At 43.6% G+C, this 24,002-nt stretch overlaps 1 protein-coding gene across 4 annotated transcripts in view; it reads right to left on the reverse strand.

Annotated features, from left to right (window-relative positions):
- Window positions 1-22,845, reverse strand: part of LOC102813573 (bcl-2-like protein 11-like) — a 49,458-nt gene extending 26,613 nt beyond the window's left edge. For 2 of the 4 annotated variants that reach the window (XM_006868005.1, XM_006868003.1), the window contains exons 1-2: window positions 22,713-22,845; window positions 22,455-22,544 (exon numbers count right to left, since the gene is read on the reverse strand). In XM_006868005.1, the coding sequence (XP_006868067.1) occupies window positions 22,455-22,544; window positions 22,713-22,845 (223 nt within the window). Of the gene's footprint in view, window positions 1-22,454 lie in introns of all 4 variants that reach the window. The other 2 variants (XM_006868004.1, XM_006868002.1) reach the window with 1 other exon arrangement.
- Window positions 22,846-24,002: the final 1,157 nt, after the last annotated feature.

The raw sequence follows: 24,002 nt of genomic DNA on the forward strand, positions 1-24,002 counted from the left end.
TTTAAAAAAAAAAAAAAAATACAGGAGATTCTTGTAGGATCTGGAATTAGTACTCATAGTTTCCTACGCCCACTTTTCCCTGCTATACAATTGTGACAAGCCGAAGCAGTCACATGAACTCAAGACAGTGCTTTAAAAACAGCTGCTAGGATAAATCACCACAAATAGTAAAGTACATGAAATGAAGCCAGTGTTTCCATATCTGCTTTCAAAAACACTGTGTATGCAGATACACACTGTCCACTGCCACCATGCAGCAGCCTCGGGGTTACAAAGTCCAAACAAGAGGCTTTCCTCAATTTCCAGTCAGACACTGCCAGCAAGGCAAGGCTGTGAAGGATGGAAACCATGCTAGTGTTCACGAGACTTCCCTTTCATCATTGTGTTTCTTACAATAAAGTCAGAATCAAAACGCATTCAGATCAGTATGCTGCTGCACCTTTTCACTAACTTCTTGTTCAATTCAGAAGCCCTAGTACCCAATTTCACCTGAGCTGTCCCAAACACATATCTACATGTTCACTAGAAGCTGGGGGAATACCAGGAGCAAGCATGGACCATCCAAGGAACTGCCCAGTCAGAGCTGACAGAACCCCAGATAGCAGAGCTGTGTAGGAGCCTGCTTCTGCACCACACGTGGCCACCCAGCCTCTGTGTGCCCACTTCCCAGGACAGACGTGGACTGATTCCTGAGGCTGAAGGGCAGGTATATACTGGTAAACTGCTACAACCTGCCTTGTAGGGAACAGAAACATTTCCCTCTAACCTCTACCCACCCTTGATTCCAGAGACAGTCTATCACTCCTTCGCACAATGGGACTCGTCCTCCTTTGTGATCCAGAGCATTTTCACTGGCTGGTCTTTTGGGATTAGATTAACCAGGCCGTTTTTCCTAGCCTGTCTCAGGAAGCTCTCATGAAACCTCCTCACCAGCATCACAGCACCACGCAGGCCTCCAATGACCGGCAGGTGGCTGTGAAGATGTGCACTGGCCAGAATCAAACCAGGTATCCCTCATGGAAGGAGAGAATTCGACCCTGGAGCCACGCCCAACCCTCCCCGCCCTCCCTCCCGACACATACACAGTACCCCAGAGGGCTGCTACTACACGCCTCAAACCTTGCCCAGAACCAGGTCCCCATCCTGGTCTTCCTCAGCAGACTCTCAGAATGAACAATGCTGCTCGGAATCGTCCCTGGTGGGTGGGTCCAGGGAAGAGGAGACACTGACCCCCACCACACTAAACCATGGGACACCTGCATCAGACTTTTTCCAGTCTTATGTTCCTTCCATGGGATTAGAAAGGATTTCACTGTGCCAACTCATTTTCAAAAACAGTCAAATGAAGACCAACCTTAAACTAACTTGACAACATAAACCACACGTCCATTTTCCTGAACGTGTACACAATGTCCTGTCCAGACAGTGTATATTACACAGCGCTCACTCCACCAAAACTATCTAAAAACATTAATGTTTTCAGAGGTCTCTATAAACGAATGCACGTTCAAGACCATTATCAAAGAAACGAAGCATTAAAATAGGTTTGAAGTGACTTTTTAACTAGCTTTTTATTTTAGTGACTATAAGTTGTTTCTTGCCCCCCCCAAAAAAAAATCTTGGAAAGGAAATAAGAATTAAAACCTACAAATATAAAAATTTCAAACTAAATAGTCTGTGTGGGTTTCCTCTATGAAATTTAGCACTGGCAGTAGGAAGCAGGGATGACTACCACCTTCCCAGCTCAATCCACACTAAGGCCTCAAACATTGCTACCATTATTGTTAAGTGCCATTGAGTGATTTCCAACTCTAGCAACCCTGTCTAGGGTGTCCAAAGAGCAGCTGGTGGGTCTGAACCACCGACTTTGCAGTTGGCAGCCCTGTGCTTATCCTACGGCACCACACCAGGACCCCTACCTACTATACTTCATCTCAATGATGGAGAAGACCAAGACCTGTCAAGTCAAAAAACGAGTAAACACAACTGAAAAGCTATTCCTTGAAGTACTTTAAACAGTGATGGTAGTGGTACTTATGTGCCATGGAGTTGGTTCCGACTCACAGCAACCCTGTACCGGGTTTCTGAGTCTATAAATCTTTACAGGCGCAGAAAGCCTCATCTTACTCCCATGGAACTGCTGGTAGTTTCAAATTGCTGTCCCTGAGGTTAGCAGTCCAATTTATAACCACTCCACTAAAAAGAACCAACACTAGTACTATTGGGTTTCCTACAAAGAACTGCTTCATAAATAAGTCCAAAAGGTTAAAGTCAGCAGAGTACGAGGGATACAGTGGGACAGTCAATGAGAACGAAAATTTGAGCACAAGTTCCTCTGCCCACTGGCCAGCCTATACTAACTGTCCTACGAACAACTCCACGACCTCCCTAGAACAGGACAGTTCTAAGGAAGAATCCAGCGGAGTAGGCTTTACACCAAAAAAATGTGAGATGAACAGCATCGTGTCTCCCCAGATGGCTTCTTTTGTGGAAGCTAGGTTCACTTCTTCTTCCTTCTTCTATCTCCCCGAAGCTCCTTTCTCCCCCCATAATCTACATGGGCTGCTGGGCCTCACTCTGCTTCCTACTGAGTGTCCAGCAATCTCTGCACTTAGAAACCCACTATGTAAAACAGATGACCCTACCATAGACTGGCCATTACTTAATGGCTACAATACCTGATTTCAGACAAGGACCAGGACTCTAGCCTGGTTAAGGGACTTGCCCTGAGGGCTGTAATGGGTCAGTGGACTGGGTCACCTGTTGGAACTTTCCACTCAAACTCTTTATACCACAGAAAAAGACAAATTCAGAGAAAACGAAGGTTACTAAACACAATATATTTGTATGTCAGGCTTTTCCTTCAGAGAAACAACAAAAACCAGTGTGGTGCTGTAGGCTTAGCATTGGACTGTGAACCATGTCAGTGGTTCAAACCTACCAGTTGCTTCTTGGAAATGCTATATAGGGTCACTATGAGTCAGAACCGACTCAATGGCACTACACAACCAGCTTCAAATAAGAGTCCCAGGATAAGCACTGAACTGCTAACTACAAGATCAGCAGTTGAAACCCACCAGCCACTCCTTGGGAACCAGATACACAGTCACTATGACTCAAAACTGATTCGATGGCATTTAATGGCAACAAAGTTTTAAATGAGCACAGCGGTAAAATTAGAGCAGAAAATGTGAAAGAACTGTTGTAACCTATATGCTGCAACCAAGTCCTGCTGTGGGTTAACGTGCAAAGTCCATTTGAACCACAAGGTCGGCGGTTCAAGCTCACCAGACACTCCTCGGAAACTCTATCCACTAAGGGTTGGAACCGACTCAGTGGTGCTTAACAATAACAAAAACATATGCTGCAATAATACCACTACAATTCTCCTGAAAAACAAAAACCAGCCAATATTTACACTCCAGCTATGTGCCAATAGTTTTCTTCGGTTGGTGAATTGTTTTGACTAGTTTATCAAAATTTAAATTCAAGGAGCTCTGGTAGCATAGTGGTTACAAATCGGGCTGTGAACCGCAAGATCAGCAGTTGGAAACTGCCAGCTGTTTCGCGGGAGAAAGATGAGGCTTTCTGTTCCTGTAAAGATTTACAGCCTTGGAAACCCTGTACAGGGATGCTATGAGTCAAAACCGACTCCACGGCACACAACAACAACAATAGGTAAAACTGACATCTAAATTCACACATACACTAAACTAACATTGTATATGCATCCTGGTGTGGTGCTGTAGGATAAGTGCTCCAACTCAAGGTCCGTTTGAACCACAAAACCAGTGGTTCAAATTCCCCAGCTGCTCCTTGGAAACCCTATACAACGTTGCTATGAGTTTGAACTGACTGGATGGCACTTAACAACATTGTATATACCTAGCATTCATTTATAGAACACTTTGCGTTAAAAAATTTCCCAAGGGGCCAAAAAGAAAACAAAACAAAAACCCTAAAACCTTTTTAAAACCATTCTTTTCATCAGCATTTCTGTGAGAAAATAACTCGGATTAAGAAAGTAAGCAAGGCACATTGGACTCACCTCCCCCTTTACATACACCTACAAGAGGAAATCAGATCCCTTCTGCTTATACTGGCTTCTTAAAAAAAAAAAAAAGCCTTCGATCACTCATTCTTTTATAAATGGATACTACGATGTTTCCAGAACTGCAATCTAAAGCATGCTCTGACTCAGGTATGCAGCATATCTTGAGGGGGACAAGGTTTCCAAGGCAACTAACTCTGATGGATCCTTGAGAACCATTACATCATACCTGGTCCGATTTCTCACACACACACACATCCCCACCCCCTTCTCTGATCGAAATGATTCTATTGTTTAATTTTAGTTTCAAAACCATATGAGAAGCTGCAAAGCCCAAACTAAAACAGGCATCACGTCACTGTGTTGCAAAGAGCCAGGCGTCAGTGCCACGCAGCTGAATCCAAGTCAGCTCCCGCACGACACGCTTCTGAAACCCATGCACAGACCTGGGCTTCCTCACTCAGAACAGTGCGTATTATCTCCCCTTCTCAAGTGTGCAGACAGCAACCCACGTCATCCTCAGGTATGCACCTACTGTGAGCGTGGAGAGGACATAAAAGTTATGCTATAGCCAAGTTGCAGATCAACTCTATGGTTAGTTTTGTGGGTGCATGTGAGAACAGCAAAGAGCAGGAGATGCAATGCAGGGATCGTCATGTGACAACTGAAGTAATCCTGAACTCCCATCAAAAGACGGAGTGGGACTATGCAAACAAGGTGCCTGCGGCCCACCAAGGAGATTGGATAGCCTGCCAATAATACGTACAGACAAGGGGCGCAACACCCTTGTGTGGGTGAGACCGTGTAAATAATGTGGTGATTGATCAGTCTCAGCATTCTCCTAGGATTGTTGTTAAGTGCCTTCAAGTTGGTACTGACTCATAGCGACTCTGCATAGGGTTTCTGCGTTTGAACCACTGACCCCGCATTTCAAACAGACCGTGGGATCAAGTGCTTATCCTGCGGCACCACACCAGGATGAGAGCCAATTCCAAATTAGAGGAGCAGCTCTACTAAGAAATAAGAGAAGTGAAGCTCATCCTTTGGGCCCTCGTTCCTGAGCTGGGAACCTCCTAGACCAGGGAGACCAGAGAGCTCTAACACCAGAGACAGCAACAAAGTAGTGGCAGAGAGATGGCAGAAACAGAGGCAGCAGATCCAGGAGGCCGGCAGGAGAAGGCACAGTGGGCTTCCTGGCCCTCCGAGCAAGAAAGCTGAGCCCCTGCAGGGCCTGCTGGCAGAGTCGGGTGCCTCTGACCACTTAACAGAGCTCGGCTTGCTGACCCACAGACCTGGAGAGCTTTGGGGTATATGGGTTGAGTGGGGTGACTCTGAGGACTTATCAGTAGCACTAAAGAGCTTTGCAACACTTGCACAAGCAGGACAGCGGCCAGGCCAGCTCAAGAGGACTGAGTGCCCAGAGGCTGAAGGCCAAGGAAAGGCTTGTCTGTGGGAGTGGAGAAGATGTCCTGACCCAAGTCCTTCCTGAAACTGAACTGTCAGGGGCCCTGGTGGCACAGTGGAGAAAGTGCTCAGCTGCTCAACAAAAGGTTGGTGGTTCAAACTCACCAGCAGTTTCCTGGAAAAAAGATGTGACAGTCTATTTTCATAAAGATGCCTTTACGCCCTAGGAGGCAGTTCTCCTCTGTCCTAGAGTCAGAATCAACTCAGCCTCAATGGGTTTAGTTGTTTGTTTGAAGTTACCCAATAAACCCAATAAGGGCAAAAGTTAAACCAGAATTAAATACCAGGGTAAGTAAAAAAAAGTATTGTTACTATGATTCTAGCTCATACACACTTGGGTTTCTTTCCAAAGAAAACACGTGATCAGTGGATGGCAAGAGACAAGTGCTCGCAGTAATTGCTTGTCTAAGTCTCATATTAGGGTGTCTTCTAAACAAAGGTCCAATCAAAACCATGAATTCCAAGGCAGAGAGGTAAACTCAGGATACGGTGACTGTTTTTTGGGATTCCAAAGGGGTAAACTTGATAAGACTCCCTTGAAGGACGTAAGATGATCATAGGGGATTAATAAGTTTTCAGACAGACTAAAAGCTGCGTTGGTGAGAAAAAGGTGAGAAAGTCGCACTGAGGACTGTTAAGATATCACAGCCATGTACTTGCACATTCTTTACGGCAAGCGCAGGCTGTGCTGTGAGAAATTTTTTTTTTTTTGGAAGATTTTATTCTGAACTAAGCAATAGTTTACATGGGAAAACAATGGTTTCATACCATCGTTTCATTGCAATGATTACAATCTCCTCCGTGCATCATCATTCAACAGTATTTGCTTCTATTCCCTGCTTTTTTGGATGTGCACAAAAACACTCAAGAATATATAATCATTCAAACCAAAGGGCACATTCTTGCAAGCCTGCCTCCTGGCCACCAGCACCCAGTGCATCTCTTTCCATGAGTCTAAAGTCCTCAGCTGCTCTCTCTTTCCATGTCCTCATCTCTGCCTCCATCTCCACTGTCGCTGCTTCTCTGGATAAGGTCCCTGTCCTGTGAGAATTTTGTTGGGAAACCTTACTCCACCCACCAGAACTTGCTCCTTTAGATTTCTGTTTGTTCCCAAAGCTCAAAGAACATTGAAAAGATACACAATTTGAACCCTCAAAGATACCAAAACTGCTGTTTTGATGTGGTGTATTTCAGAGTGCAGAATTCTTCAGGGAAGGGTTAGATAGATACATGGAAACACCACCTTTATGTACAGATTGAGCTGGAGGAATGTTAAGAAACAACAGTGACACATTTTGATATATTTTGTTTGGTAAAGGTTTCTGTGATACTGTTGCAATATATTTTACCCTACTCTCCTATTTCTAACCAAACTAGTTGAATTTTCTCAGGGAAAGCCATTTTTAAATCCTTGATTCTACTCTAGCATTGGACTTAGTTCTAATGTTAAATCAATCTACTTTTATTTCACAAAAAGCCACATAACTTTAAACTGCAGGAAAATCGTGGCAGCTGCTGTCTGAGGTCTCAAGGCTATTCCTTCAAATGTACATAATGAACTATGGTCAAGCTGCTGCCTGTCCATGGGCTGTCTCCTGTGGGCCAGGGTACAGGATGTAGGAGGCACAGTCCCGGCTCAGACAGCGTGGAGACGTCTCTCTAAAATTCAAAGACTTGCCAATAAAGTGCACGTTCTTCTCAGGGGGAAGTGCACATGTATGCCAGTTAGGGGTGATTCAGACCTCCTATGCTGCCCAACCCCCACCAGGCCTGTTTCTAGAAAAGAATTTTTTATTTTCTTGTTTGTTTTGGGACTCAAATTATAGTAGCATTCCAGATAATTCACTTCCCTCCGGGTTTCCTATGCTCCTGAAATGACAGTTCCTTTCCACAGACGCAGGGGAGAGTGTTTAATTATTGTCGATCTAAGTGACCCCTGCCAATGGTTGTGACAGTTTACCAAGCAGTCAGGAGAAGTTATCAACTGGGGTTCTGCCAAAGCCTGCCTTGGCTCACTGAAAAGCTCCCCGCAGCCCCTGGGAGTGAGCATAATTGTCCTCCTCTGAAGCTCACGTGGACAAACACCTGCCCAGGACCCTGGTGGGTGAGGAACAGCCCGGGTCCTCTCCAGACCCTGCTGGAGACCCAGACACAGGGAGTTTCTGAGAGCAGTCACTCTACCTGCCACCACCATCTCCTGGAGATGTTTGACAACAATATACTCACTTGGCTAAAGTAAAATAGGAAGCCTATAAAAGAGCAAGCTAGGGGACTAATGCCTACCTGGAGTACTTCAGGTAGTACTATGGTGATGGGTCAAAAACCTGAAGTATCTTAGTAGAAATCTTTAAATCACACAACAACTAACCAGTGAGTTAGTGCCAACGCATGGGGGCTTCTTGTACGTCAAGGTAGAATAGCGTTTGACAGGGATTTCAAAGTCTGATGGGTTTTTTTTTGCAAGTGGATTGCCAGGCCGTTCTTCCATGGCACCTCTGGGAAGACTCAAACCACCAATATTCTGTTCAGCAGCCAAGTGTTTAAACCATTTGTACCACCCAGCAATCTTTACTAATGCACTAAGCACGTGATAATACCACTTAATCATGCCATCAAGACACAGATTTAACAGTATGTATAACTATTGGGTATGCCATAAACAGATGAAAATTAAGAGACTAATTATATAAAATATACGTTATGTATTAGATTTGTTCCGAGGATAAACGCAACTTGTATTGACTTTGCAGGTACAGAAAGACACGTCAAAGCACCACCTGTAATCTGAGTACAAAAGGATCTACTATGAATGTTTTCATGTATTCTCTTCCTAATCTTTTTGTAATGCTTGTAAACTTCTTAAACACCAGGAGGATATCATCAACAACTTAGGAATCTTTCCTTAACTTAACACTATGGCGAGGGCATTCTGTTCAGAAGACAGCATCAAAGCCTGTGGAGGAAGCAAACTCCCTCAGAGAGACTCTCCCATACCACCAGGACCACTGACAGGTTTTTGGCTGGTAGACACCGTGTCGTGAACGCCTTTGTGCACACGGGTCTGTAATCATTTCCAGCAAAAGAAGGGGGCATCGACCGGGCCCTCTGCTCTGTGCCTGCAGGTCTAACGAGTGGCAGGCCTCACCAGCTCATTGTGCACCACAGCACACAGACGTACGATGTGCTCACTGCTCTCACAGGGGGAGGTGACATCCATAGAACAGGACAGCAGCCTTAGGTCGTGAGCTCCCTTAGAAGGCAGGCTCAGTGATGGTGAAATGACCTAGAGGTCACTGACCAAGCAGACCATCTGAGAACAAGTGCCAGGTGGAAGAGGCTGGAAACTTGATCATATTTTCAGGAGGATGACAAAAGACCAAGGCTGACCCAACAAGGCAGATTTTATTTTGGTGTAGAGGTGGGAGGCAGCTCCCATGGGGCACCCCCCACCCCTTCCCAAGACAGACATGATGACCACAGACCAGGAGAGTGAGGAGACCTGGGCACTGGGTAAGTGCTCTAACTCAATAGCTTGAAAGTAGGTCAAGAAGCAAAGCATCAGATGGTTTAGCATCCAACGGACAATTATAAGGATAAGCAGAGCTTCAAAACTAACACCACAACACTCTAAAATATCAAGCAGGGGGGAAAAAATCAGTGACTGACAGGTGGTCTTTCCGGCTCTATAGTCTAATTATATAGAACTAAAGAAGCTACCATTTCTCTTATCTGATAAACATGGCCTAGATAATCTCTAAATCTCCTCCCAACTTTAAAACATCTACTATTCCACATAGAAAGTAAACATTCAGGGAAAAAAGAGTTGATTTTCGCATATTCTCAAATTCTGAGTAGTACTTTGCAGTCAGAGCCAATCAAGAGCAGTCATAAATAGTTAAAAGATGATACGAGGGGACTTCAAAAAATTTGTGGAACAATTGCATTACTTCAAACTTTTTGAAGTCCCCTTGTATATGCTTCTAGTTCCACCTGCTAGAGAAGTCCCCATTTCTCCTAGGTCCTCACTCGCACCACTACCAAGCCCTGGACATAACACAGCAAACACACACAGGAGGGCTCTGAAAGGTGGGATAGGGCAAGCTGCCTAGGGACCCCGAGATGTGAGGAAGGACACAGGGCTGAGTCACCAACAGGCACACACAGAAAAACCTTCTCAGAAAAGCCGATTCCCAGAAATGGGAAGAAAGGGTTCTCACATCAGAAAACTTTTCTGGCCATACCTGGTCCTACTCCAGGAGTCTGTGGGTGATGCAAACAATTAATGCACTCAGCTACTAACAGACAGGATGGAGGTTTGGGTCTAACCCAGAGCTATCTGGGATGAAAGGCCTATGTCAGTGAAAACCCTGTGGAGCACAGTGCCTGGCTGACATACATGGGGTCACATGGGGTCATCATCACTCTGGGTGGACTCAAAAGCAACTGTAGTTTGGCCCACTTCAGCACCGCCAAACCCCAGTTTTTGCAGGAGCTGATCACCCAACACATTCCCAGTTCACAAAAAGCAGGTGGAGTTCCTATTCTGCCACCAGGTGGTGTCAGCAGGCTAATGGGGAGTTGATCTCCCACCGTGTGTCTGGCAGAAGCAGGCAGAAGGGATTCATCCTACTGTCCTGCCACGACAGTGCTGGTGGAAATGGATACGTCATCTTTCTTCCTCTGACCAGGAGAAGCAGGTGGTACTCCTTCCACGTTCCCAGGTTCAGCAGTGAGCTGAGCCTCCAGCCCTGCCCAACAGTAAAGAGGTTGCATAAGGTAGGGTTATACACCACTAAAAGACATACACACAACGTGTCGCTGGGAAGTTGAGCCTCCAACCCTATCCAGCAACAGTGTGAACAAATGAGAGCATCATTCAGCAACACTGGGGAAGACAAGGTGACGAAAAGAAGGGCTAGTCCGCATTTCGTGCCCCATCTCTGCAGGAGCAAGACAACAGGGTTCAGCTCTCTGCCTGCCTCTTCCAGGTGTCAGCAGGGACCAGGGAGGAGCTAAGCTCACCCCTCTAGTCAGAGGCATGTGAATTGATGCTCCAGCTATGCTGTGGAAGTATCATCAAGGTCAAGGAAGGAGGTAACCCCTGACTGCACGCAGCAGACACAGGCAGAAACTTTGGAACTGAGAAACACAATTCACAAACAAACCCAGTTTGCTGGAGGAGCTCAGTAGTAGAGTGAAAGTGACAGAAGATAAATCGGTGAACTTAAGTCACAACAACAGAAGTGACCCAATTGGAAGATAAGAAAGGAAAAAAGTCTGAGAAATATATATCTATATACAGAATCTTAGGGAGCTGTGGGACAATAACAAAAAAATAACACTGTTACTACTGGGGTCCAAGAAGAGAAAGGAGGAACTGAAAAAGCACTCAAAAACATGGCTGAAAACTTCCCAAATTTGACACAAAACTTAAAACTACAGAGTCAAGAAGCTAAGCAAACTCCAAACGGCATAAGCCCAAATAAATTAATTAATGACAACACACATCATAATGAATCTTCACAAACTAAAGACAAAGGCAGAGAGACATGACATGCTGCCTTTGTTGTTGTTTATAGGTTTTCCTAGGAGCAGCAGGTGGGTTTGAACTGCTAACCTAAGGTTAGCAGCCCAGGGCTGATCCTACAATGCCACACACCAGCACTCCAGGGAACACCAATTCAAATCAGATTTCTCATCTGAAACCATGAGAGCCAAGAGAAAGAAGCAGATTCTTCAAGTACTACAAGAAAACCGTCAGCAGCAAATTCTGTATTTAGTGAAAATGCCATTCTGAAATGAAAGAGAAATAAAGACATTCTCAGACAAAAGAAACCTAAGATAATGTGTTGCCAGAATGGCTATTATTTCCTGTTTAGAAAAATCTCTATAACCAAAGGAAATTGTAACAGAAAAAGACTTAGAATTTCAGAAAGTAAAGGACTTCTTAGGATTTTTTAAAATTCACATTTGATAGGTGGAGCAAACCCCACAATTCAATGTGGTATTTAATGCATGTAGAAGACATACAGTCAATTATATTTGGAAAGTAGGTAAGGTAGAGGCACATAAAGGGAAGTAAGTTTCTAAACTGAACTTGAAGACATAAAATGCTGCCACCACTGATATTGATCAGTAGGCTATAAGTTATATACATACACTATAATACCTAAAACAAACCACTAAGAAAAGAAAACTAAGTTGTTAAGTGCTGTTGAATCCGTTCTGACTCATAGCAGCCCTGTGCAGGGTTTCTGAGGCTTTAAAATCTTTGCAGGAGCAGAAAGCCTCATTTCTCTCCCACAGAGCAGCTGGCAGGCTCAAACCACCAACTTTGTGGTTCACAGTTCAGTGCTTATCACATGGAACTACTGCGCTCCTAAGAAAACTATGCAAAGCAATATTCAAAACACAATAAAAATACGCTATTTAAAAGACATGGGGGCAAAGTGAATAAAAATGTTATCTGACCATATGCTATGTACAAGAAGCTCACTTCCAGTACAACACACACAGATGGAAAGGAAACGGAAATGCAAAACAAACATCCATTTTAAAAAGCAGGAGTGGTTTTATTAATACTGGCTAAACTATACTTCAGAGCTACGGTACTGTATTTACATATAAACATGTGCATGCGTGCGTGTGTATATACACACACACACACACACTATATATATATATATATGTATATACGTATTATTGTTCTTGTTAAGCAATTAGTCAGTTCTGACCCACAGCAACCCTGTATAAAGTCTGAAGAGCAGCTGGTGACCCTGAACCACCAACCTTGTGGTTCAAACCAACTTTGCAACCCAGCGCCACACCAGGACACTCTCTTCTTTCTTCTCTCTCTCCATATATATAGAGAGAGACATATACAGTGGTGGTATGCTGGGGAGTCAGTTCTGACTCACTGCAACCCTATATAGGGTTTCTGAGGCTGTAAATCTTTACAGGAGCAGAAAGCCTCATCTTTCTCCCGCGGAACCGCTGACCTTGAGCAGCTTGACTTGTAACCACTATGATACCAGAGTTTATATATATATGTTGTTGTTAAATGCTGTTGAGTCAGTTCCAACTCAACAACCCCATATATGGTCTTTGAGGAGTGGCTGGTGGATTTGAACCACTGACCCTGTGGTTAGCAGTCTTCCAGTGCTTATCCTACAGCATCACACCAGGATCTCAAAAGGCTATGGGTTCAGGAGTGAGACTCAAACCCATGCCTCCAAAGGAGACTGTGACCTGAGTGAAGTACCTTACAGTATCCTGATACTATTAAAAAATAAAATGAAACTGACAAATATCTAGAAACTAACAGAAAAAAGGTACACATCACCAATATAGAAATGGAACAGGGGTATCACCACAGATCCTTCATCACTTAAAAGAGTAAGTTGTTGTTAAGTGCAGTCAAATCAGTTCCAACTCATAGCGACCCTGTGTAAGGTTTCCCAGGAGCAGCTGGTGAGTTTGACCTTGTAGTTCAAACCGACCTTGCAGTCCAGTGCATTGTCCTGTAGAGCCACATAAGGGAGCACTACAAACAACTTTTATATTGTTCTATCAATTTTTTAAAACCTATAAATTACCAAAAATCTCAATCAAGATGATACAGACAAGCTGAATAATCCTAAAACCACACACACAACACACACACACACATATAATGTAAAAAATTCCAAAATAAACAATATCCAAGCCCACATGGTTTCAGTAGCAAATACAACCAAACATTTAAACAATTTTACACAAACTCTTTCAGAAAATATAGAAGGAGGGAATATATCCCAACTCGTTGTAAAGGTCTTAATACTAAGATTAGACCTTCTTAAAAGAAAACCGAGGCAGAAATACCCAACAAAAATAACAGGAAATTCAAACTAGCAATGTATAAAAAGAATTATACACTATGACCAAATAAGATTTATTCCAGGCATGCAAGGCAGGTTTAAAGTGGAAAATCAATCATTGGGATTATTAAAAGTCTAATGATTTTTATGACTGATTTATATCAACTGATGTAGAAAAAGCATTTGATAAAATCCATCATCTATTCCAAACATGACGAAAACTCTCAAAAGTCTAGGAGTAAAGAGAAACTTCCTCATTTTTTTAAACAGCATCTACAAAATAACTATAGTGAACATACTTATCAACCCAAGAGATGGATAGGGAACAAAGCAAGGGATGTCTGCTCTCACTGTTCCTCATCAACACAGTACTGGCAGTTCTCTCCAAAATTAAAAGCATAAAGATCACAAAAAAAGAAATAAAAATTGTTCCTATTATTGGCAGATTATATGATTATCTCTGCAGTTCTCCCAAGAAATCTAAAATAACCCCTAGTGAGCTTGGCAAGGTGGCAGGACACACAGATCAGGTAGACACATAAACATAGGAACATGTGTAAACTGAAATTAGAAGTACAATACTATTCACAATTGCTCCAAAGTAAATGAAAGAAATGGTGCTGGAGCAATTGGGCATCCATGAGCAAGAAGAAGAAACACTGACTTAACGCTCACAACATAAACACATGTTAAGCCAACCAAGTCCTAGACTTAAAAAAAAATAAAAATAACTAAAATTTGAGAAAAAAAAAATCCAGGAAAAAAATTGGGGATCCAGGGCTAGGTGAAGAGTTCTTAGATTTGACACCAAAAGCACAATTCATGAGAATGAAACTGACACACGGAACTTCATCAAAACTTCTAACGTTTCGCTCTGCTATAGACCCTAACAATCAAGGGGAGGAACAAAATCAACTCTAGATTATGAGATATTCTCAAATCAGAGATGACAAAGGCCTTGAACCTGGGATATACAAAGAACTCTCAAAATGCAACAATAAAAACAAACAAGAAGTCTAATTAGAAAATATGCAAAAGACGGGAAGAGTGTATGCAGAGGCAAATAAGCATGTGAAAAATAATCGCCAACATTGGGTAAGTGCAAATTAAAAGCACCATGAGCTCCCACTACACACCAATCAGAAGGGCTAAAGCAACAGTGACCTCACATTGCTGGTGAGGAACCTGGATCACTCTTGCACCCTGACAGGTACAGCCCTTTGGCAGTATCTTAGAAAAGGAAACTACTAAGTACCCAGCAATTGCACTCCTGGGCATTTATCCCAGAGAAATGAAGATTTATGTTCACACAAAAACAGGCACAGAACTGTTCATGGCAGTTGCTCATTGTCTAGGGAAGCCACAACAGAGCAGGTGCCTGATGGGAGGCTTCGCCATGGAGTGCATGCCCTGGACCACCAGTTCTTCAGTTGGCAGCTGCTGGAAAGGAAGGTCTCAGGGAGATGACGTGTGGCACACAGCGTGGGCTGGTTCATCCCCTCCCTCAAGAGCCAGCTGGAAACCACCCAAATGCCCTTCAACAGGTGAATGATTCAACAAACCATGGACTACACTACTCAGCAATGAAAAAACAAGGAAGGATTGATACACTAACATCTTACAATGATCTCAAGAGAATTGTGTTGAGTATAAAAAGCCAATCTCAAGCATTTGCATACTGCATGACTTTTACTTAAAATGATAAAAATACAGAAATGGAGAGCAGGTTCCTAAGGGTTGATGTTGTTATGTGCTGGTGAGTTGGTTCAGACTTATGTAGTGACCCTGTATAAAGTTTCTGAGTAGCTGGTGGGTCTGAACTACTGACTTTATGGTCAGCAGTCCAGTGCTTATTCTACAGAGCCACACCAGGACCCAAGGGCTAGGGAGGGCAAAAAAAGAGCAGCAGGACGGATCCGTGTGTTGGAGCTATTCTACATTGTTAACAATCACACTAATCTAACACATTGGGTAAAATTAAATAGAATTACACACACACATACACAGTGGAGTATATGTAGAACTAACAAGTCTGAATAAAGTAGACAGATAACATCAATTTCAATTTCCTGGCTGTGATATACTGTAATTATGGGAAAGCAGGGTAAAGGGAATATGAGATCTCCGTTTCTTACAACCACATATAAATCTTCAAATATCTCAAATAAAAAGTCATCCTCCAAAATAGAAGGTATAAAATTTAAACCTGCTTGGACAACTATCAATTACTTTTTCAGCTTTTGTTTGGGACTGTTTGTTGTTGTTAGGTGCCATCGAGTCAGTACCAAATCATAGTAACCTTATTCACAGCAGAACGAAACACCGCCCGATCCCGGGCCAACCTCACTATCGTTGCCACGCTTGAGTCCATCAATGCTGCCACTTGGCCAATCCATCTCACTGGGGGTCTTCCTCTTTATCTCTGACCCTCCACCCTACCAAACATGGTATCCTTCTCCATTGACTGGTCCCTCCTAACAATATGTCGGAAGTATGAGAGCCAAAGTTTGGCCATCTTGTCCTCCAAGGAGCACTCTGGCTTCCAACACAGATCTGTTAGTTCTTTTGGCAGCCCACAGCACATTCAATATTCTCCTCCAACACCATGACTCAAAACCATCAATTTTTCCCCAGTCTTCCTTATTCGCTGCCTAGCTTTCGCATACATATAAGGTTATTGAAAATACCATGGCTTAGGTCAGGCACCCCTAAAGGAGAAAATTTTCTCTTACTACTTTCTGTACCCTGCAAGAGTACTTGTTCTCTTGGTGTCTAGTGACCTTGGGGCCTGAAGGCCAAAACTGAGTCCTCAGCAAAGGGCAGTCTCTGTGAAGCCCCTGGACAGCCTTGAGGTACTCAAGGGAACAAAGCCACTTCCCCCTCCACTTTGTTAATGGGCTTCTGGGGCAGTGCAGTAGGATAAGCAAGGCTTGAAGTTCACACCTACCAGACGCTCCTTAGGAGAAAAATGAGGGTTTCTGCTCCCATGAGGCTTTGTAGCCTCAGAAACCCTACATGGGGTTGATAAGGTTGGGGATCGACCCAATGGCATTGGGATTTTGGGTTAAGTGTGAAGTCACAATGCTAGCTCCTCCATCTGCAAGGTCAGCATGTCCAGTCAAACCAGAATGCTAGCCACAGACATACTTTTACATTTTTCTAGTGTGTAGACAAGTATAAAGAAAGCGATAACATTAATATCAAAAAACATATCTAGCCCAACAGTCAATATGAAATTATTCATGATGTCTTCTTTTCCAGATAGACCCACTTCTAGTACTCACAACCTGCATGTCTTCCCTACTGTTCCCTACTATGACACATCACTAGTATCTGACAAACTTTGTTGCTGTTGTTGTCAAGTGCCAATGAGTCAGTTCTGACTCATAGTGACCCTTTATAGGGTTTCCCAGGAGCAGCTGATAGTTTTGAACCACCAACTTCGGGGTTAGTAGTCCAGGGCTTATCCAACAACACCAAACTTCTATGTTGTTGTTGTTGTTAAGTGCCGTCGAGTCGGTTCCAACTCACAGCAACCCTATATAGGATTTCTGAAGAGCAGCTGGTGAGCTTGAACTGTCATCCTTGCGGTTCAAACTGACCTTGCAATCCAGCACATTAACTAACCCACAGTGCCACACCAAACTTTTACGTTGTTGTTATGTGCTGTCGAGTTGGTTCCAACCCACAGCGACACTGTTAATAGGGTTTCCAAGGAGCAGCTGGTGAGCTTTAACTGCCAACCTTGCAGTTCAAACGACTTTGTAGTCTGGCGCATTAACCCACAGCGCCACACCTTGTACGGTGGTGGTTGTGGTTATGTGCCGTGGAGTTGGTTCCGACTCATAGCGACCCTGTACAGGGTTTCTGAGGCTATAAATCTTTACTACTATAGCAGAAAGCCTCATCTTTCTCTTGCGAAACAGCTGGTAGTTTCGAACTGCTGACCTTGCGGTTCGCATCCCGACTGGTAACCACTACGCTACCAGAGCTCCTTATACCTTTTATAGCTGGATCCAAATAATTTAAAATACTTGGGAAGGGGCATAGGTCTTATTTGTGCTCAGTTAAAACCCGCTCTACAGAGGCTGATAAGGAGCTCTGGTAGCTTAGTGGTTATGAGTCAGGCTGCCAACCTCAAGGTCAGCCATTCAAAACTACCAGCAGTTCAGCGGGTGAAAGATGAGGCTTTCTGCTCCCGTAAAGATTTGCAGCCTCGGAAACCCTGTGCGGGGTGTCACTCTGAGTCGGAACCAACGCCACGGTACATAACAACAACAACAACAGAGGATGATGAGTACAGTTAAACTGACCTGAAAACATCTTCTGTGCTTTTCCTATCTGTCAGGGAAGTGCTAACTCTGACTATAAAACCGTTCAGTGCTGAGCTGGGAATCTATCACACCACAGCTGAACTCCCAGTAAGACCAGCAGGAAATCATGTCTGCCCCTAGGGAGTTTGCAATCTAAAGGAGGGGTCAGGCAATTATCTGCTTAAACCAGAAGCACAAACAGAACACTAAGTTGCATTAAGGAGAGTGCAATTACTGCCAACTGGTGAATTCTGGAGTACCAGGTAACAATATCAACTTTAAAATATGTATCAAATGATAAGCGGGAAGTATGCATGACTAGCACTCATTTGGCACTGTAGAATAAACACTAGGCTGCTTACCACAAGGTCGGTGAGTCTAACCTAGGAAAAACTATAGAGTTGTTAGGAGTTGGAACAGACTCAATGGCACTTCACAACAGCAGTATTCATTCAGATCCTGACCTTTCTCAACACTTACTTCCAGTTGCACTGCCTGTACTTCAAATTAAGAGTTTGCACCAAACTTAATAAGCATAATTAGTACTAAAAATACATGTGGCAAAGAAAATTTCACTAACCAGGAAAGGCCTGCAGTAAACCAACATCTCAGTCAGTTATTTTGATTACAATAATCAGCTATTTGCTGACTAAGAGATCATTTGTCAAAAGTTGTTGTTTTTTTGTTTTTTTTTAAACAGGAACCGTTAATCCTCCTAGAGTATAAAGAGATTAAGACTAGTTAAAAGTGTAAAAACTATGTATCATCCCACAGATAAATACTGTTCAAACACATGTTCAGAAAAGCCATAGGTACAGAGGAAAACATGAAGACATTTCTAGTACAAGCAGCAAATTGCTGTGCATCCCAGACAAGAACTGACGTCTTCATAAGAACAAAGATGCATGACTATATACACACTGTTATGTACCCTAGTCACCACCATTACTAGAATGAAGGCGCCCCTGGCTAAGGAGAACCTCTTTATAACCTCACAGTTGTTCCACTGGTTCAAACCAATCATAAAGAGTTCTTTGTAAAGAATGTATTTTGCAATAAATTATCAAAAGCTTCATTGAAGGTCTTAATGGATACTGTTGAGTAAGGCATACTAAACAAAGCCAAAAAGAAGAGAAGCAATTTATCAACTCAGTAGCATTTCAGTGGTCTTTAGGCTCTGAGTTAAGATTCTGAGTTGGGCCAGAAAAAAAAATAAGTTTTTGACTACAAAAATTGTCAATTTCATTCACTTTAATACGCTCACAACTGGCTAAACCCTCTTTTCTTCTACCATCAATCCCACTCCCTCTTCACCCCTCCCACCCCACTTATGCACAAAAAGGCAAATCTCCTAAGAGCTTAATACCTGAAACTTACTTTGGTACATTAACTTTCAGACAAACTCCTTATACTTTATCATTTACTCTGATGCTTTAAATGCTAAATTATCATATATCTACTGAAACATAGTTAACAATATAAAATTAAACCTCTGGTTCCATTACTGTACTTTACTAATATAACCATTAACTTCACTTGACAAGTTAGATTGTGATCTTGAAAGCTTATTATCAGTCATCTCAAATAACGGTGCCTGCCTTAGAACTAGCTCACTAAATATAAGACTGGGTCACCAAAAGAATGTATTCATACTTGTCCTGACATTAAAAGCTAAACTAACTCACCCACTGTTCCTGGTTAACAGGGTCAGTGCATTAAGCCACTGCCTGTTGAGACCGATACATAGGTCTGCAGTGAAAATCGAGGTTTTTAAACAGACATACCATAAAGCCGTTAATTCATTTAGTAAGCAACAACACTGTCGGTGTTTTCCTAAGAAGAACCTTTGCAAACACCAAAAAACCTTGAGTTTAGGAGCAGTTGTAATAGCAATAATTAACGTCACAGTAATAACAAAGTTTCCAACTCCTTTTCTAAAAGAGGAGTCCATGGTGCTGTAGTATAAGTACTGGACTGCTAACTACAAGGTTGGCAGTTCAAAACCACCATCTGCTCCTCAAAAACCCTATACAGGGTTGCTACACATTGGAACTGACTCAGCGGCACCGATCAACAACAACAGCATTCAGCAGAAGAAACAGCCAACACGTGTAGCTACTAGTATTTCTTCCAAGGGACAAGTCCTAAGGCCTGCCATTTCCCAGGGGTGTCCAACCTCTGACAAGTGTCAACTCCTCTGCACAGGGGACCAGCCTAGTTTGCCTCATTGAAAGTTATAGACAGATCTGTGCAATAATCACAAACATTTAAGATCTATCATTGTGTGTCAGCATTAAAGTCTCTAATTCGCTGATTTTGTTTTAGGGAGCCTTCAAAGAATCTGTACTAGATTTCCTAAACTATAATGCGACCAGTTAATGGTATTTCATTTATTCACAGAGGTGAATCTGAATAAATTACGGCATCGTGGTGGCAATATGGGTAGTTACCCTACCAGCCGCTCTTCAGGAACGTGAGACTGGCTGATCTTTTTGTAAAGATTAATTATCAAAACCCTATATAGGGGTCGCTATGAGTAGGGTAAATGTGAATAAAGGATTAATGAGAGTTTAGTATAAACAGATCAAGACCACAGCAGGAAACAGTGGGGAAACATGGGTTTTGCCAACAGAGACTCATACTTTAACCAGGGTTACCAGAACTGCAAGTATTCAAAGTCAAATGCTGAAGACTTCATGGTCATATCAAGCCTGCGGATGTTTAGATGTTTTTATCTGACTTGTACAATTTCTTCGAAGTTCTGAAACAGTTGCCAGCATTTAAATGGCAGGGATCTGGCATCAAAATCTGCACTCTTGAATTATCTTGCAACAGAGGAAAACCTGCACTGCTGAGTCCACACACCCCTCATGGCCATAAATCAGTAGGGACACATGCTCACTGACTTCACTTCTGTGTCTCCTGAGCATCTATGCTTATCATTTAGACCCTAAAACGTGATTTTAATCCCTGAAATCAAAACCTATAATCCAATCTCATTAAACCCCTTGAGCAAACAAAATAAATTCAGAGAGGAATTTGAATAGAAAATAAACCACGGTTCTCTCAGTGGCACTGTGGCTAAAGCACTCAGCTGCTAACCAAACCCACCAGCCATTCCTCAGAAGATGTAACAATCAATTTCCATAAATACTGTTTTGTTGTTTAGTGCTGTCCCGTCAGTTCTGACTCATAGCGAGCCTGTATAGGGTTTCCGAGGCTATAAAATTTTGTGAGAGCAGAAAGCCTCATCTTTTTCAAGAGTGGCTGGTGGGCTCAAGTTGACGACCTTGTGGTTTTAAAATCTAGTGCTTATCCTACAGAGCTACCCAGTCCCTCCATAAAGATTGCAGCCTTGGAAACCATAGGTGCAATTCAACTCTCTCCCATAGGGTACTGTGAGTCAGAATAGATGGCAACAGACTGATGTTGGTATTGCCTACACAAATTAGCTCATGTTTTTAAAATATCATGTAAACAGTGTCTTTCTTCACACTTTTGATGATAAGTTAAGTTCTATAATGTCTGACTAGGTCCCTTCCATACTGAATGAATGTCATTAATAAGTAAATTTTGTTGTGGTGGTTAAGTACCATCGAGTCGGTTCATGTAAATCTTATTGTTTTTAAGGGGCGTCAACTCGGTTCTGACTCATAGCAACCCTGTTTAGGGTTTCCAAAGCTTTAAATCTTTGTGGGAACAGAAAGTCTCATCTTTCTCCTGTGGAGTGGCTGGTGGATTCGAAGCACGGACCTTGTGGTTAGCAGTCCAGTGCTTATTGTATGGAGCTACCACACTCTCAAGTAACTCCTGGTGGTTAAAAAACTGAGTCATCTTCCGCTCGGAGGAGGCCTAAGTGCAACTGTCTTCAGTTATCCTGCATTCAGGTTTGACACCAGCTACCACCATTCAAGCTGTCTAAAGTGGACTCCAAGGAAATTAAAGTTATGGCCCTGAGGTACACCAGTATAGTACCGTATCTGCTTTGGCTCCCAAGAGTAACCCCCTGGGTCTGTCTCCAAGAAATGCTGGTGATGGCATTGTTAAGACAACCAGTAACTGAAAGGGTCTGAGGATTACAGTGAAACGTAGGTGGTGCTTTCTATCTCTGTCCTGATCATCAAAGCCCTCTCATGGAACTACTCAGAGAGAAAAAGTAGAAAAATATTAACCACAGTGGAAACAGCTGCTTTGAGAAGATTGTTCAACAAATATGGCACCAGGTTTTAGCCAGAGAACTCTCTAGAACCATCAGAGAAATCCTGGGAGCTGCCCAGTCTTTGGTCTATGATGTTGATGGCCACTACACTCATGACATCACAGATGGCACCAACAATGGTGCAGGGGCATGCCCCAACAGTTATAAACTACAATGAAAGCGCTTCCATTAAAACACAATTTAATCAATAATTAACAAAAACACACACACAATAACTTTATTTCATAAACTTTAGCTGAATAAAGTTTATGAAATAAAGTTTATACCATAAACTTTAGCTGAGTGAAGAGCAACAGGAATGCTAGTTTTGCACGTAGTCCTAAAGGCTGATGCTCAGTATATAATCAACTCATCCATTGATAGTAAACTTCATAACAGTTTTTCTTAGATCTTGTTTTGAGATTTTTTTAACACATCCACCACTGCATCTAAACATGGACGACTGAAGGAAATCAGTAATTCTCAAAGAGGGCTTTAAATGCTATACACAGCTTTCAAACAGATATTCCAACTACCACAAGTCAACTACCTCTTACCAATGTATTGCTTACCCATTGCACTGAGATAATGGTTGAAGGCCTGGCAAGGAGGACTTGGAGTTTGTGTTGATTTGTCACAACTCATGGGTGCAGGGCTCCTGTCTGTGTCAAAAGAGAAATACCCGCTGGAGGATCGAGACACCAGGGAGGATCTTCTCACAAAGATGAAAAGCGGGGATCTGGTAGCAAAAGGACCTGGGCTGGCTGGTGGGGCCAGTGGGCCCTGAGGGCTGCCCTGTGGGCAGCGGTCCCCTTCACCGTCGGGATTACCTTGAGGCTCTGTCTGCAGAGAGGTAGGGGCCCCAGGCCTGAGCTGGGAAGGCTGAGGGGGCCTCTCCGCAGGATGCAATTGTCCACCTTCTCTGTCACACTCAGAACTTACATCTGAAGGTTGCTTTGCCATTTGGTCTTTTTTTCTACAGTACAAAACAAAAACAAAACAGAAGGGAAGGGGCAGACGTGAGTTTCTGCGTGATTGCCACAGAATCTTCTAAGATTATTTTAAGCAGAATAATAATTACAGTGAGTAAATAAACTAGCTTTCACCTACTCATCAAGAGTTAATTCCAAACTAACCCCAAATACTTTGTCTTTATGACAAGATTTTCCCTGACAATGTCCAAATAAAAATATATCCAAAAGAACAAAGGTAGTGTTATCTTCATTGTGGGGGATAAACTTCCTATCACCAAACAAAACCCAGGAACATGTGGAACTGGTAGTCTCAGCACACACTCACACACACATGTCTTAAGAAAAGCAGCTTGTCTGAAGTCTGTTCACGTGTGCTCTCTGCTCAGAACAGACCTGAATAAATCAGAAGCTCCCAGCGGGCTCTGATTTCCCAGGATCAGATACTGCGCGGGAGCACAGCAGCGGGCGCAGATGTAGCGATTGCAGGCGGCTGGCCGCCTTCCCCACTCTGGCCCCATTGTTCTGCCTAAAGTGCTGAGGGCAGCAAGTCTGAGGAAGGTTTGGCAGCGGCCGTCAGTCGTAGTAAGTGCGTCACAATAGAGTTTGTAACTCCGAGCACTGCTCGGCCCCGGCTCAAGCGCTCCCGCCCTCGGTCCAGCGAGCTCGCTCCTCCTCCCCAGGGGACAGTGCTACACTAAGTGGGACAGAACTTCCCCTAAGCGCACCCAGACTTTAGGTGCAAATCCAGTAGGGGACCCCCGACACCGTCCTGTGGAGCCCCCTGCAAAGTCCACAACTTCACTGCACACTAAGCAACTCCGGGGTTGTGCGGCTCCTTCCCCACAATCACCCTCCCTTATGATGGCAATCACGCAGAAACTCACGTCTGCCCCTTCCCTTCCGAGTGTAGCGTCCGGCCCCGAGCTCTGCCGCGTCCAGTCCCTGCTCTTCGCCGACCGGACGCCCCCCGACCGTCACCGCGAATGCAGTGCAGGAAACAAAGCTCGGGACTCACGCTCAGAGTCCCTGGGACACCGCAGAGCCCGCGCCTTCCCGCCAGCCCACCGCCGCGCTCCGCCGGGCAGCCGAGGGCTCCGCGCGCCGCGCCTCTGGCCCGCGCTGCCCCGGCCGCCGCCACCGCCGCCG

The sequence above is a fragment of the Chrysochloris asiatica genome, unplaced genomic scaffold, assembly GCF_000296735.1.
Source record: "Chrysochloris asiatica unplaced genomic scaffold, ChrAsi1.0 scaffold00114, whole genome shotgun sequence".
Taxonomy (NCBI): domain Eukaryota; kingdom Metazoa; phylum Chordata; class Mammalia; order Afrosoricida; family Chrysochloridae; genus Chrysochloris; species Chrysochloris asiatica.